Consider the following 17,470-nt stretch of genomic DNA (forward strand, 5'->3'; position numbering starts at 1 on the left):
ACAACCCTTTCCGTGAAGAAATTTTGCCTAATATCCAATCTAAACCTCCCCTGGCACAACTTGAGGCCATTTCCTCTCATCCTATCGCTAGTTACTTGGGAGAAGAGACCAACACCCACCTCGCTACAACCTCCTTTCAGGTAGTTGTAGAGCGCGATAAGGTCTCCCCTCAGCCTCCTTTTCTCCAGGCTAAACAACTCCAGTTCCCTCAGCCGCTCCTCACAGGACTTGTTCTCCAGACCCTTCACCAGCTTCGTTGCCATTCTCTGGACACGCTCCAGCACCTATTAAACTGTCTTTATCTCAACCCATGAATTTTACTTTTTTCTTCCCAATTCTCTCCCCATCCCACTGGTGGGGGAGTGAGCAAACGGCTGTGTGGTGTTTAGCTGCCTGCCGGGTTAAACCACAACAGTCTTACAGTTAAATAAGTAGGAATTTATGCTTTGCTGCATGAGATCTTTGAAGAAACAAGTTAATAAATTGTTACATTTTTCTCCAAAGTCTAATAAAGTTTGAAAAATATTAACAAAACTAAGAAAATTTCTGTTGTATCTGATACATATTGTTGCCATTCTTGCCTTAAAAATGTGATTTAAAGAGTAAAGTCAGCTTATTCTTGCTGCCAAGATCTATCACCTACATCTGTCCAGATCTATTGATTTCACTTGGTAAACCAATGTATCTTACTGCTACCAAATAGAGTAAAACATATACATTTCCAAATTATGAACTGGCATTTTTTTAGGCCATCTGCTTAAAAGTATTAGTCTCTGGAATACTAGGAAATGAAGAGAGACATACAAACCTGTCTAGCCATGTTCTCCTGTTGCATTTTGTTAGAAAATGATTTGCAACTGTCAATAGATATTTACACAAGAAAGAGAGTGACTTCTGCAGTGACCTTTCTTGCATAACTCTGCAATAAAGAAGTGCTTCAAATATTTACAGAATTAATGCTTAACTGAGAAATTGAAAATATACTGTTGGTACTTATTGAGTGGCAGCTGGACTATTCAAATATGGCCATAACAGTAAAAAAAAATCACGTGTTTAGTGCTTTATATCCTCTAAGCTCCTTGCAAATATTCATTATTATGTTTCCAGAACAGTGAACAAGGAAAAATCACTTAGACCTACCCACATTTAATCTGCCTGTGACTTCCCCATTTGAATTGCGAGCATTCACAGTCACATTGTGGGTCGACTGGAGAAGCAGTGATGAGTCCTGAAGTATGGAGAAAAAAAAAAAAAGTAGATTCAGCAGAATAATTAGAATTGTTAACAATTTTCAAAATTTAGTCTAGTGTTTATATTAACTCAGTCACTAAAAGAACTTTGCAGCTACAAAACCATCCACAGATGTCATCAAATAATTTGGGCAGATATTTTTGATTACTTCAACTATATCAGATTTAAAATAAGAAAAAAATTACAGAGAATACTTCAGGTGAACAAAATCTGTGTTACTGGCCCAATGAACATGGTTGCTAACATTTTATCTTTTGGAAAAAAATGCTTAAGTACTAGATTTACTACATTTCAATACATAATTGAGACTCCTAGAAGATAGCCATTTAATTGAAGTGTGAGTACCCCACTTTGTGAATTTATACTGTCATATTAACTTGGTGAGAAACATACATGTGCGTTCTGCTTCCTCAACGGTCCATGCAGCCTGTATGCTTTGGCTTGATTTTGGCACCTGGCACTGACTCTCCTGGCGAGAAAACTCAGACAGTGGGTGATGGAGAAAGTGGCAGGTTGACTAGCTCGAAGCTGACTTTAATAGATGACAGTACAGATAAGAGTGTCAGTGTAAATTAAATCGTCTCCCTGTCTGCCACTCAGAAGGATGACAGAAGTATATCAGCGGAGTGAACAGCATCACCTGCTTGTCCACATCCCTGTACCATGATTGAGCCTAATACACCCTGTGCTGTTCCACATCCGGTGTCCCAGTATACAGAATCACATCTGAAGGTCACAAAGCCATGGCACTCATATTCGCCTTAACTCTCCTCACAGGTTGCATCACAGCTGGGACATTTGCAATGTCATTGCAATAAGAGCCTCATGCCTACCCATCATTCTGTGCTACTTATGGAAGTCAGGGCATACCGAGCAGGTGTAATTGGTATCTTCATTCATCCCAACCAACCTCACCACAATCCAGACTAGCTATGGTAAGCAATTCAAAATTTCATGTCATTCTTAGACTGCAGCCAGCGTGGAATGACTTCACCAAAACCAAAATATCCCCTTGTGTTAACTCAAGGTGGCTTGGTGGTGTGCTTGTTGAACTCCTCCCGGGTGATGTAATTTCCATTACTTATTCTCAGACCTTCCACTCAAACTCTCTGTACTTCAGGCCCGTTGGAGCCTCCCCAAGCTTCTCCTTGTCTTGAAGAGCGGATGAGTAACTGTTTTGAAAGACCTAGCTGCCCACTGTGCTCCATCAGACTACATACACAGACAGTAATGAAACAGGTTCATGGCAAGAGACCTGGCAGGCGTCATTTGGAAGTGTCCTAAAACTTTGTGAGGATGGCATTGAGTGGATTCTTCTTATGTTTTTCTTCAATTTACCACCTGAATTGTCTTTAAATGCAGCTGATTTTCAGGGAGATCATACTGGCGACTGTCTTTACTTGATTTTAAGTATGAGAAAATTATCTGGGGACAGAAAGTCTGATCACGCTCATTTGGATCAGCAAATTGTAGCCACACCGGTAGACTTAAAAAAAGGGGAGGAAGTTTTTTGCAGTACAGGTGCTTTCATAGTAAAGCATACTTTGTATCTAAAGGACAGGAACCTAGTAATTGATAAGAGTGCCTAAGCACACCTCAGTTGCCAAAGTATCAGGGAATATGTGATATAAAGAGGGTATTAGCAAGCTGCCTGCTTGTGACCTCAGAGGGCATACTCATTCCTAGATAAATAAGTGAGTTTCTAACTACCGTAATATTGTTAAATATCAGTCTCTTTCACATATATGGCTTCTGGTACTTCTTCTGAACTCAAGAGACTATGCAGCACCTTGAAGGGCTAATCCCTGAAAATCACTCCCAAGTCATGTTCCCATCGTAATTTAATGCTTAGAGTATGAGATAACCTGAGAATTTTGAACACATTTTACATGAAGAATTTTACTACAAACACTTATCTAATAACAGTGGTAGAAGCAATACACAGTTTGAGTCCAACTTATACTTTTTTTTTTAAAAAAAGGGTATCTTACAAGTAGGAAGATAGACTATCTCAAAAGAAGTCACTAAGTGAGCAAAATAAATGAATCTCATTTTTTAAATTATATCAGGAAAAAGTGAAAGCTAACAATATTAACACAAATAATGAAAAGTCTTAGGAAAAAAGTAAGCAGTGTACTAGAATGAACATTAATGGTAACAAGTTAGTACGAAGTGGAAAAGGAAGGTCAGCAAAGATCAGGTAAATATAGTACATTTAAGTACATGTGCTAAATGACCCACAAATCTGGGCATCTTTATTACACTTATTTTTTAAATCAACCAGCAGCAGTCAAATAAGTTAGTAATTTGTAATATCAAATGTAAGTGCAAATAAACTGTATTCTAGACCTGCAGCTTCCACACATGCATTGTTGACTAATTAAAATCTAGTAACATATTTAAAAATGCTCATCTTTTATCTTGCCATGAATATGTATTAGCTAATATGCAACGGTATTGCCCACAACTCTGTGTTGGACTTATATGAAGGCATAAACTTGTGATAGGCTCCAGTGATGATGCACAGCAAGTAGATTTTCCGCTACATATTTTCTTAGTACTTTGGAGACCTTATTAGGTGAGAAAAGCAAGGGACTGCAAGGAGAAAACTATTAAGGCAAGGGAGAAAGCTCCTATGATAGCTGTCAGTGGCCCAATTCTCTAACAGACAAACTTAGAAAAAGAAATCATAACAAATAAGCAACTTTATGAGAATAAATATATAGATGGCACTCAGGAGATCAAGCTACAGGCAATTAAGCCTCTAGAGAGTTCAAACATTTTAAAAAGCAAGCAAACAAACAAAAAACCTCTGATGAATTATCAGTTCATAGCAGGCAGAAACACACGGTAGCCTGAAGGCTTTAATTAATGCATGCTACTAATGATCACGATGGGTCATTAGACAGCTAAGCTTATATTAGACGCTGCCACACCTCTTTCTTCCTATATTGTACTAATGTATTAAGAGCTGGAAGGAATATTAAAAGAGCATGAATGGTAGCTTAACATTGCTTAACTATTTTTTGGGGCAGAGGGAGTTCTTAAGTATTAGCTATGCTGGTCTTAAAAAGTTACATGTCTTATTAGTTAAACAACCTCAAGGGAAATTCATTTAAGGACATAAATAGTTTTCCCACTGCCTATGAGGCAGAAAAGAATACAGCATAGGAAACAAAATGGAAATGTAGATTTAGCAATAGAATTTCACCGTCTAAGTAAAAGCTGTTCCTGCTACTGGAAATACTTGTTGCAGAGAGAAAAAGAAAGGCTTAATAGAAGTAAATTATGTTGGTATTGCTTAAATTTCAGTAATTGAGCATTTTGACAATCTCATCCTAAATCTTATATCAACCATGTTTTCTGATAAATTTATTTACATTTTTTCTTGCTATAGCAATACAAACACTAACTTTTTTCCTAGTTTCAGAAAAGTCTTACAGCTGGCTATTTCTTCTAATGACTTGGTGAGGATGATTACATGTTTTAACTAATGAAAGAGCCATATGCAGCTTTTATTCTCATTGAATAGCACTTTATTCGATGAAATGTCCCATTGGTTCATAAAACATGGCTTTATTTTGTGAGAGTTTAGATTATAGACACTAGTTCTGAAGAATATTCATTTTGTTGGCCAGAAACAGATGTCACTGTACAAAAAATTCACCTGAATAACTTTCAGGGTTCACCTGGATAATGAAAACCAATTCCAATTCTCTCTTTCTTCCTCTAAACCTCATACTTCCATAAATATCTTTCATACCATACCCATTCTCAGTGCCATTTTAAAGTTAATACGCTTGATAATTATTTTCTTGACCAAGTATGTTATTCCTTTTACCTCAATAATATCTTCTGTCTATGTAAACAAGATTCAATCCTAAATCTTTCCATTTAGTCTTGTAGATTTTATATACATAAATATATAAAGATATCATACATTTAATATCTTTGTCCTAGAAGTGATAAAAACTGAACTTATTACAGAAATTGTAACTTTTCCAATAAGTTCCATTAATTTTAAAGATATTTAAACTATTCCATTATGGATGAATAAACAAAACAAGCAGTTTCACAGGAAAGCCTGCATTAAAAAATAATCTCAGTAAAAATAATGAACAACTTTCTACACACTCTTAAAATTTTAGCATTGCTTATATACAATGACCTTTATAATTCCTTCTTGAGCTATTTCTTATCACATGCCTAAGAGAAAAATGTTAATTCTGCCATAGTATCAGAACATTGACCTAATAATGATCATGCTTATAAATTATGCAAAAATATGTGTGTATACAGGTACACACACAGACACACACAAAGACACAAATATATATTTCCATGACAGGTGCCTGGACTTTGCCTAAATTCAAATGTTCATAAGTACATTAATTTTATTTTAGCATTACTGAAAGATTATCTGCTTACCACTCGAGAATGGATTTCTTTGGCATAAAGAGGGAATAAGAATTCTGACTCCCCTTCCAGACGAAGGCCTTCTTTTGTAACACGCAGGTGTCCCATTCCAGTCTGAGGAGAAGATGCAAGAATTATGCACATTTTATTATTGCTGCTGTATTTAGTTTTTGTTCTTTTCATAAACTGGAAATTTCCAGAGCTGCCTGCCTCCAGTCTATTGATAAAGAGGCCCATATTAATGCGCCTAAAATTTTGAGAATTCCTCATTTCTTCCAGGAGTATTTTTCTTTAAGAAATTGTAGCTTTCAAGAAAAAATTATTTAAATTGGGATTTTTTTTTTTTCCCGAGGAAAAAATACAATATTACAGTCACTAACTTAAAAAGAAGTTAATTTGTATTGGCTGTGCTGAAATAATCTTTGTACTTGCCTTCTAAAAATGTCATTAACAATAAACTTTTACACACGAGTATTCACATAAAACAAATCTTATGTTAACAACTCAAGGTTTATTCTATCAATAATGTATTTTACAAGGAATATAATACTTCTAAGCCTATTAAAGAGACAAATAGGGATTTTTATTTGCTTCCATTTTCAGTAATTACTTCTTTCTAGACAATTCATTTTTCACTCCTTAGTTTATTTTTTTTTCTCCTCTAATTGTAGGTCAAGGCTCTCTTTCTCACACTATCATCTTCCTTTCTCTCTGTCACCTGCTTTTCAGTTTTTGTACCTTCGTTATTCTCTCTTAGTTGCTCCCACGTGATTTTAGCCCAGTTATGCTTTCCAGCCCATATCTTATTTCGTTCTTTTTACTTTCTTTCATCATTACCATAGAATTGATAATGAGAAAAATGAGTGAGGAACTACTTCAGTAAGTACATCTGCATACTTGCAGACTTCAGCTGCAAGGTATTTCACAGGTACTTAGCTGATTTGTAAAGGATTCAACCCTCCCCCTGCCATAAAAAGAGAGAAAACTTGGCAAAAAATTTGCAGCCCTACAGCTTGGCCACATATGAAAATATTTCAAGTTAACTGCCTTAAACTAGAAGGAGTAGGTGGGAGGGCTAAATAATAAACAATAAATCCAAAAAGTATTTCCACTCCAAATATTTTTCAGGTTGTTCTGCATGTAAGCAGAGAAGAAGAGATACATGACAGGCCACTGATGATACATCAATAACCTGTTCATCTAATGAATTATGCCTACTGCTGAAAAAAGCTGTAACTTTAAGAGATGGTAATTATTTTCAAATATGGTATGTTCTCGCCAATGAGATTATATATATTTTATACATATATATATATATAGACAAGTAATGCTAAATAACACGTCTAACCAGCCTTCAATGAAAAACGGTAGCTATTTTCTTTTAACAGGCTTGAAGAGACACAAAGAGAGAAAGAAGCTTTGCTTAAATTCCATAAGGCAAGAAATATTCATGTCAGCAGTTCACTCCACTGGAGAGTACAGCTGTGATTCCTCCTCAGCAAGGACTTATTTCAGGAAAGAGGCTTTTAGAATAGCTATTTATGGAATCTGTTATTCAGTGTCAAATATCTTACTGCTTTGAAATACATAATGTACTGACTTTTCTCAGTGGGAGTAGATACAAATTCTAAATTCTAGACCATTGCAAAGCTTTTAAAAAGTACCTAGTATATACTGATACATCTCATGAGGCAAAACTAAAATAATACCTATGATAAGCCCCCTATGGTTTTCATAATCACAATTCCTAGGCAGCACTGAGTGATTTAGAAATACACTTTTCTAGTGAAGACTATGGACAGTTTTTTCTGACTTGTAACACAAAACAGAGATCACTGCAACACCATAAAAACATATAGGTTTTAAGACAAACACTTTTGAAAAATATGACATGAAATATCAGGATATTCTAAAGAAATGCCACTAACAAATGGATCTCATTTAATTAAGTAAATTTAGGATCTCATTATTGCTCTGATTTCATGCCTTTTCTCATTAGGTGAAAGTAGATTATATTAACCATCAAGTTTAAACACAGTTTGCATATTTTTCCTGGAATATAAGAAACTAAATAAACAGTATATTATACAGTAAGTATAAAAATGACATTGAAATTTAAGAAGGCAGAGGAAGAAGTAGCAATTAATTCCTGCTCTGAAGCAGATCTGGGAAAATTAACAAACTCCTGGGTGGCAATCTCTATCCTGCCTTTGGCTTTGCCAGGAAAAAATTTTTAGTAGAGACAAAAAACTATAATTGATGTTGAAAAAGAAGATTATGCAATTTACTCAGCACACTCTAACGGATTCAGATTTTTCAGCAATGATTATACTAAAAATGCTATATAGACAAAGGAATGTCTTTGACATCAAGAATAATATGCCATGTGACAAAACTTAGCACTTTAACTTATAGATAAGTTCTAATTTTTCAGTAAATCCAGTCATATTACTGAGGATTACTTTGTATGAGTATCTCCTCAAGTATGTCCTATTTTCTTCATCAGATATTTCATTTAAGGATTGACACAAAGCTAACATTCTCGCATATTTGAGTAAGAGCTTCATTATCTATTCTCATTGACCACTTGGGAAGTGCAAAAGCATATGGAAATTTAGACTTGGGTTACCTGCATAAATGACTATCTGTGATAACAAACAGATGAACTCTGTAACATGCATGAGAACAACAAAAATGTGGATTTCATCTAATGATCCTCACTTCTATTACCATTGTGGCTGTAAACAATTATTATTTCCCTAGTACCACGATATTTGAGCATCTCAAGATTGTAAAAGAACTGAGTTATGCAGTACTGTAAGATGGGGAAATTCTATTATCCCCCTTTTATAATTGGCATATTGAAGTTACATGGAATGTAAAAGAGAGGGATTTAGGATAAACAACCACCTTAATGCACTGAAATCCAATGATAAGTTCCATAAAAAGGAAGAGTATAATAGTTACACATAATATTCTCTCAACAACCACTCTGTTTCTTACATTATGAGAAGCCAATTATTATTTACTGAGTATTGTGACTTCCTCAGTGATGAACAACCTTGATGCTTTCAGTTTCAAGGATTTGATTCTGTTCCTATTTAAATGATTGAATAAAAAATATTTCTATTGACTTGAGGAAAGGGTCCAAATTTCAGTTAGATGTGGACTTTGACGCAGTTATACAATAAGCTATTGATTAGAAAAAAAAAAGTGCTTCGTTAAACATAGCGGATGTATGGCAAGTCTGGACTCCTGTTATCCTGACATTGGTGACTGTCACTGCGTGAGTGTGCTGACCCTGAGCTGTAACACATTGTAGTGCATATAACCCTGAGGCTCATGTTTTCTAATTCGTCAAAGCCCTCAGCGAGACAGGAACTGAGCTATATAGAAGAGGAGGATGAAGTTGTATCTCTATAGACACTGAGCGGATTTTGCTATTGCTGCAAGGAGTTGATTGGTGTGGGAACTCCTGGTAGCTGCCAAACCCTTATGCACCAAAGATGCGATTTAGCATTAGTGTTCACAAAGGTGTGACCAGTTTTACTTTCAAAACTGCTAGGCAGATTCTAATTGGAGTAACAGGATGTCTTCAACTGCAGTAGAAGTTGTTTTTTATCCATTGAAAATGCTCTCAAGGAGGTAAGTGCTTGTAGAAACAGAGCCAAGGCCTTCTACAAGAAATTCAAGCTCTGAGTGGGTTCAAACCTCATAAAAGTTTAACAAAAGGCTCTTTGATTCAGAAATCATGGTCTAAAGGATATTTGACAGCTATTCAGCAACTTGTCTACATAGGGATACTCTAAACCACCTGATATTAGTAGCCACCACTACTAGAATCCTAGGTTAGATTCATCATTCTATGGAGCATCTGGATCGGAGTACCATCATGGATGGGTTGTCACTCTCCTAGACTCCAGACACAACAAATGTAAAATATTTTTCCTCCAAAATAATGGGAAGCAGTTCCATTCTCTGCAAAGCCAGCAGAGAAGTGCAGTATGTCCACAAGCTGTGGAAAAGCCTTTAAGTTTCTTTCAGAGGACCATAGAAGGACTGAGTCCTTTCTCAGGACCAGAAAGTTCCACAAGTCATACTGGTGATATGACTGCCTTCTTCTGGCTATGAATATCTGTGTTGAGGAAAATATAGACATGACTGGATAAAGCAAGTTCGACAGCATTGGTATGGCTAGCGCTAAAGGCCTGACTTGTTAAAACAGGATGCAAGAACTTTCCCTCTTTCATCTGTTGTCATAGTGGAACCTGCTGCTCTGGCTCATGACCAAGAAAGTCACATGGAAAGAGTTGCACATGGCACATTACTGCGTGACTACTAGGAGTGGAAGCAAGCAGCTGTAGCTCTAGGGCTCTTGCACTCAGTGACTTGCCCTCAGGCAGCTGAGCTTTCTGCTATGTCATACATAGTCAAACGAGCATCAGATGATATATTTGGGATTTACCTCCCAAGCCAATATAATGATGTAGAGGTCTGCTGCTGTAGGGATGTGGCCCTTAAAAATGAGGGTGAGGCATGAGGAACATTAATTGAGTTTTTGATGAGTATTTCTAGTCACCTAAGTTCAAACAATAACTGTAACTTGCATTTTCCTTCCAACATAGATATTGATACACATGGGGCTCAATCACTCTTCTTACATCACCACTGTTTCTGCACCTTCTGAGCATTAGACTCAATTGCAGTCCTGACTCCTTAAAACAATGGAAATTAAACTTCTGGTCTATGTATCAGCTAATAGCTGTACAGGTAGATGTGTATTTTCCTCTTTTGGGGAGAGATCAAATACTGGAAAGACAGGCGTATCCATATGTTAGGATGGTTACAACAATAAAATCTCTTAAATTAATCCAAACATTGCTTTAACATGCACTCAATTCAAATTAAAGTAGCTCCTGTCTCAGGAGTTAATAGCATGTTTGATTTGTAATACCTGCTCCCTGAATATTCAAATTTCCAGATATTAAAAGTCCACATATGCTGTAGTTGCTGATTGGAACTGATAATGATATTAACTTCAGAGTAGGGAGGATGCAGCATTTCCATTCAGATAACACCTTTTCTTACTTACCGGATACTTAACATCCCACTTTTAGGCCAGCCCAGGGAAAGACCTTGGCAAGTTCAGACCAAGACATCATTTGTTGTGCCCCAAAGCTAGTTCAATTAATGGCTTTATAGATCCAGCTTTCACTGCAGTACTTCTTGCAGCAACTACTATTTAGAGAACTTGCTTTGCAAACAAGAGCGTACTGTTTTGTTGAGATAATAGGGCTGTGGGTAGAGATTGTTAAAGAGCAATCAGCAAAACAGGATTGGTAATGAATCTGATGAAACTCCCTGTTTGACTTACAATATCTATTTTGGAGCTAAGTACGTGCTTGGTATAATAACATTACTGATGCCTCATCTCATTTTCTGTTGCAAGGACTCTATTTCCTGGGCTCAGACAGAGAAGGTTATCTGACTCCTCTTCTTAGATGATAATGGAGTATTTTCTGTCAAAGACATTGGTCAAATCAGAGCCCTTAGCAACAGCAAGCACTCCTAGTATAGAAGTTAGTCTCACCTGTCTTAGGACTGGATACAGACTAAAACACCCTTTGCAGATATGGCAATTCTATGATTCTAGAAAGTGGGTAAGTAATACTCCATGATCTAGAAAAGTAGATGGCCACTTTGAACTCAACAGTTTTGTAAGGAAATGGCTACAAAAGATGCAAATTCATCATACCATTGACATTTGCTTAGTTTTGATAAGATTTCTTTCATAAAACAGGATTAATATTTAAGATGCATACTTTCAAGATATTTTCAGGTCCTCTTTGTCCTGATACATAGAACAACAGACGTTCTTAAGTAAAGAAAGGTATTAATTACAACAGGTATTACTCAAGAGGAAAAAATACCTTCTCAAAACCGATTCAGTTCCAGCTTTATTTCCTTGTTCGGCGAGGACCAAATTCTGTCTCTGGTTCTGTACTGCACAGACATTTCAAAGCTGGATAATACTCAGCTAATAAAAATGCCATTACATCTGGCATTACATCTCCCGTGGCCGATTTACTCAACATTAGAAAAACAGACTGCTACTCCCACCGCTACATACATTTAGTCAGGAATTGAGTTTTTATAAGTTGGCTAATTAATTTTATTATATTAACATTTGTAATTATGCAACTTAGCTAAAGAAATGAAATTAAATCTTTTCCTTTGATTTGTAAAGGTTGTCAAAAGGATTTTCTTCAGAACAACAGTGCATGATGTTTATTTCTTGAATTCCTCTGAGGAATCAGGGATATTTGCATGGTGTATATGATTACACAGGCTATGTATTGATTCAATATTATAAATCCTATTATTTATACTAGGGGACATTTCATCTTACAGTCTCAGTGCTCTACACCTTGTGTAAGCACACAGTGACAAGCATCTCCACCCTGACAGAATTTGCTGTCTAAATAGTCAAGATGACAAAAATGTGAGAAGAAAAAAGGACAAAGAGATGTTGCATCCCTCACAAAGCACTGCTGAGGAAGTCTACAGCTCTGTGTGAAAGGAATGAATTAAATATTTTACCTTATGTTTTGTCTTGCAGTTATCATGCAAATTTATTTTAAAATGGTATTATCATATTAAATAGCAACCACTGCAGTATATTGCAATTAAAAACAGATCATCGCCAATAATAATCCAACCTCATTTTGAATTACCTAGCATTCCCCTCATCTTAATATGACTGATAAAATAAAGTTTAAGAGCAGAGTTTTGGTTACATTTGCTAAATGCCATCACAACCATTTTTTTACTCATGGTACAAAAATTTATAGTGACCACAGAGATTTTACACATAAAAGTATAATCACCTACTATGATGCTTCTCTAATGACATTATTGATAAGTGCATTTTTGTAAGTCTTATTGAGCAAAATGGAAAACAAATCTTTTCAATTTTCCCTATAGTGCATCACAGCAAGCTTGACTCTGGCACTGACAATAATATAATCTTTAAAATAATGGCATAAATATATGCTATGCATCAATAAAATGGTAGCTTAACATGTATTTGTATAAATTAATTATACAATATACCTAAAATATAACAGCAATGACAAAGAAATGAAATATAAAGTTGGACTGAGAGCTTTTTGCAATTCCTGTTGGATTACATTTAGAATTTTTGACAATTTCCAATCCATGCCCTACTCCATAGCTAGGACCTGATCATACATTTTCAAATTTTTTATTTGGTTAAAGATGAAACAAGAAAATTTTGAATAGCAAAGCAAAACTGTTTTGAGCTCATGAAATAAATTTTTCAACATAAAAAGTGAGGAGAAAGTTTTAGACAATTCATGTATTTCCTAGTACAGGTGTTGAGAAGTTTTCAATTCAATTACATTTTCATTCTATATTATTTAATTATTATTTCACTTCATTCAATTACATTTTCCCCACAACTTTAGGTATACAGAAATGTATATTTGGAAAAATTTAGTAAGCAGTCAGTACAGCTATATATTAGGCAATTTTAGTATGGAGAAACATGAATTCTCATAATTGTTTTGTCTGAGCAGACATGAAGGCACAGACAAGGCTTTTAGTTAGAAGACATTTTAAAAGCCAAAAAAGAAATACTTTAAAATATATGAGACCATTGTAAGATGTACACAGAATATATTCAGAGATGTCACCTGGACGCTCACTAAAAAGGAGGTAGGACAACTATTAGAGCAAGAAATGAATGGACAAAACAGGTGATGGAGGTTTTGGGTCATTAAGGAAGTAAAGGTGTGAAGATCCGATACAGAACTGTGGAAGACCTTTGAGGAACCAAGAATATAAGGACTTTACATTTACTTCTGTGGACAGGGCAGGTACGTTTCTTAAATTGAAGGGCTAACAATGGGAAAACGTATGCTAGGTAAAAAGGAATGGAAGAAATCGTAGGAATGGTCATGTGCTTCTAGAATTTACAAGCTCGGCGATTTGTAAAAACAGTAGTAAGGCTACTAGTAAGATCTTTATTACATATCTGAAAGACTTCAAAGACCTGCAAAGAATCACAGAAGCCATTGGATTTCTTGTTAGTTCACACCAAGGGAAACAAAATTGGTGTACAGCTTAGCCATAGGCTATTGTATGATTCTTCTGAAGAATGATACGTCCAATTCTGACCCTGTCTTCTACATAAACCTGTATGGAAACAGTTTCTGTGTGGGGTAAGAGAGAGCATCAATAAAACAGCAGAACTCCAAAGGTATAATTCAATATTAATACTCCCAAAATTGTCTGGCAGCAGATCTCTACATTTTAGGAGAATGGACTTATAAGTTTGGATTAATCTTATAAAAACTTGTATCTGTTTAATGGGAAACTGCTTGTTACATAATATTTATTGTCCTTTCCTATTGTTGTGCTCACAGGTCCCAGTCTGGATGGAGGCCCTGTTGTGCTAGACATTGCAGAAACACACAGAAGGTATTTATTAGCTGCAAGTACTAACATGACAGACAACACATGAACTGGAACATGACATACAAACGATTTAAACAAACTTATGTCTTGGGGAGCCATCACTTGAGAATAGTGGTTACTTTTCTGTCTCACTGATTTCTACCGGAGCTCGGCAGGTTCAGGTCATTTTAGTGTCAGTCTCAAAACCGACAACGTCCTAAGAGTCCCACATGGAAAACCAGCAGTTGAGGCACTCTGCACAGTGAATGTTTCTGACCAGATGGCTGGATTTCATACATGAATCTATATGCAATTATTTGTATATGGAGTACAGAAATAGGAGTTAAACCCAAGTTGTTCATGTTCTCCATCTCGTGGTTATTTCAGTAGGCTGGGCTTGACTCCGGGTACTAAACTGCAGAGTAGGTGCATGCCACAGTGTGTCTCCCATCACCCATGTCAGCACCCCTTTGGGAAAGTGGATTTTGAGGAGGAGAGGGCCTGCAGGCATCACTTGGGCACCTGAAATCAGGGGTGGAGCTCACATGCAGGCAAGGCGCAATCAGGGTGTGCACTTGGATCCAGGCACTGGGAAGTCCCTGGGTCCCATATTTTGGGAATGCTATTTGTTTTCATCAGTGTCCTCAACCTCAACCATTCTGTGTCAACTTATGTTATTCTAAGAAATGTTACAGCAAATTTTCACTGAGTATGTGAATCTCTGTAATAGTATTGTTGAGTAAATGATGATCTAAAGATACGCAAAAAGTCTTTAGGGAGATTTAGCCTCTTCTATGAAGTCAGCTGATAGCACTAGAAAAAATAGACTGTTTCGTGGACAGAAACAGTCCACACTTGAGCTACACAAATTGTAAATTTCACCAGCTCTATCATTCATCATTCTTATTTCCTACATTAGAACTGCTCTGCTTGCTCCTGGGAGTGAAAATACATGCTAAAAAACCAGGAAAATGTGCAGTTGAATGTTACTGTTTGTGTCTGGGCTCGGAAAAGAAGGTGGTACATCAGACCATGAGATCAGAACATCTGTTTTTCCTTTGGCAGAGGGTTTGCCAAAAGCAGCTTCATTTAAGTTTCCCCATACAACTTAAAACTAGCAAAGCAGAATCAGGAGCTGCAGTCAAGCCCTTATGAGCTCATCTGTCCACAGTTCTTAAACTTGCATGTATAATCTCACTGTACTCAGATTTTTTAACTCTTTATCAATATTATAAATTATTCCAACAGTGAACTTAGATTTTTTTCATTTAAACAAGTGTTCTTCCATACCTTTTTACATACGCATGATTTGATTCATAGTATAATTCAGATTAATCAAATGCTTTAAGAAAATACATTTTATAGATATATGTAAGTATGCATCACACTACTGAGAAGTCTTACTTTCTTTGATAACAGCTTTTCTGCAGTAAGTATCTCAATGTCTTTCTTTTCAACTATTACTCTTTGCATAAAATATTTAAATATTCACCATCTGATAGAGGCGATGGGAATGACTGTGGCCTGGTTAGAGGCAAATTTTATTTAACTTAATGGAAAAATAGCAAAATATAGCTGTTTGGGATTATTCAGAGTAGAAACTATCGAATATTGGTGTTCCGACATGAAAATATTTTAGTGAAAAGTAGGATGAGAATTTGTGAATAATTAAATAATTTATTTGAGTATTAAAAAATGTAATATTCTCAAAATGGCAACTAATTCCACAGAGCATACACTGTTAATCATAAAACGCATGGAAAGGCTGTACAAGTTCATTAGTGTATGTCTTTGCAGTAAAGGAGAACTCTTGCTGTGAATGAGTGTTCTTTACCATACATTTTTATTGCTGTCTAGTCTGGTTTTAAATGTTCCAAATGATTGGGCATCTCCAATTTAATAAGGCATGCCATTACACAGTCTAGTAAGTCTCACTGTCAGAAAGTGTTACTTGATTTTGAGTTAAAATTTTGCTTTCTTAATTGAACACATTCCTAGTTTTGTACTTTTCATATTTCCTTAAGCAATTCCCTCCATCTTTAGTGCCTGAATTTGTCAAGTGCTTAAATAGTTGGTTACACAAGTATTTGATTATATAATCGGTTAATTTCTTTCAAAATACATATACAATTTATAGATCTAGACCAGCATCATTATCAGCCAACTAATGTGTATATATAGTAAGATTATATATAGTTAGCTTTTCAACATTTTCTTATACAATTACATATAAATAAATTGATATTGCCTTAGAGAAAACTTTGAAAAATAATTTAAAAATAATTTTTAATACTTTGTCTATATTCATTATTAATTGCCTATGAGAACCCAAGAAGATTCGCAGAATGGTATGTCTGCAATAAAAGTTTCTGGGAACAGGTATATGGGTGGAGTACTCACTAATTACAAGTAAGCCAAAAGAAGAAAATACCTGTGAATAATATTTAGAAAACCCTGTATTTGTTTGTCTAACTGTAGCAATTGTCCTATTTATTCCAGTGCCAGAAATACGTGTGCATGAAAGAGAAACTGGAAGTAAAGAACACACTCTAGTCTAAATGTGCAGTGACCTTCCCAATGCCATTGCCTATGTCTGTATGTCCAGCTGAAGTGCAGGCATGAGAGCAGGCTAAATATTTGTCCTGTTCTTAGGAAGAACCATGGTTAGAATACACATTGATGGGCTGGACATTGTGCGCTTGGGCCTCCATACACCAAGTTCATTCCTGTCACGATAAGGTGATCCACAGGTTGTTCTAAGGCTTACTATTAGGGCTTGACTTTCCTCTTCTTAGTGATTCAAACCCAAGTAAGGTTTAACATGGATGGCACGAAAACATAGGATTGAGTGCAGATTTGAATCATGTTTGACTGATAGCACATCTAAAACTATAAAGACCTGTCTGCCTCTCTTAGAATCATAGCATCATGGAATCATTAAGGTTGGAAAAGACCTCTAAGATCATTGAGTCCAACCGTCAACCCAACACCACCATGCCCACTAAAACATGTCCCTAACTGCCGCACCTACACGTCTTTTAAATACTTCCAGGGATGGGGACTCAACCACTTCCCTGCGCAGCCTGTTCCAATGTTTAGCCACTCTTTCAGTAAAGAAATTTTTCCTCATGTCCAGTCTAAACCTCCCCTGGTGCAACTTGAGGCCATTTCCTCTCGTCCTATCGCTTGTTACTTGGGAGAAGAGACCGACACCCACCTCACTACAACCTCCTTTCAGGTAGTTATAGAGAGCGATGAGGTCTCCCCTCAGCCTCCTTTTCTCCAGGCTAAACAACCCCAGTTCCCTCAGCCGCTCCTCATAAGA

At 36.1% G+C, this 17,470-nt stretch overlaps 1 protein-coding gene across 5 annotated transcripts in view; it reads right to left on the reverse strand.

Annotated features, from left to right (window-relative positions):
* Nucleotides 1-17,470, reverse strand: part of SGCG (sarcoglycan, gamma (35kDa dystrophin-associated glycoprotein)) — a 161,296-nt gene that overhangs the window by 52,462 nt on the left and 91,364 nt on the right. For all 5 annotated transcript variants that reach the window (XM_009327768.1, XM_009327767.1, XM_009327769.1 and 2 more), the window contains 2 exons: nt 5,680-5,781; nt 1,141-1,228 (listed from right to left, as the gene is read on the reverse strand). In XM_009327768.1, coding sequence (XP_009326043.1) covers nt 1,141-1,228; nt 5,680-5,781 — 190 coding nt within the window. The remainder of the gene's footprint in view (nt 1-1,140; nt 1,229-5,679; nt 5,782-17,470) is intronic.

Source organism: Pygoscelis adeliae, unplaced genomic scaffold (genome assembly GCF_000699105.1).
Source record: "Pygoscelis adeliae isolate BGI_AS28 unplaced genomic scaffold, ASM69910v1 Scaffold14, whole genome shotgun sequence".
NCBI lineage: Eukaryota > Metazoa > Chordata > Aves > Sphenisciformes > Spheniscidae > Pygoscelis > Pygoscelis adeliae.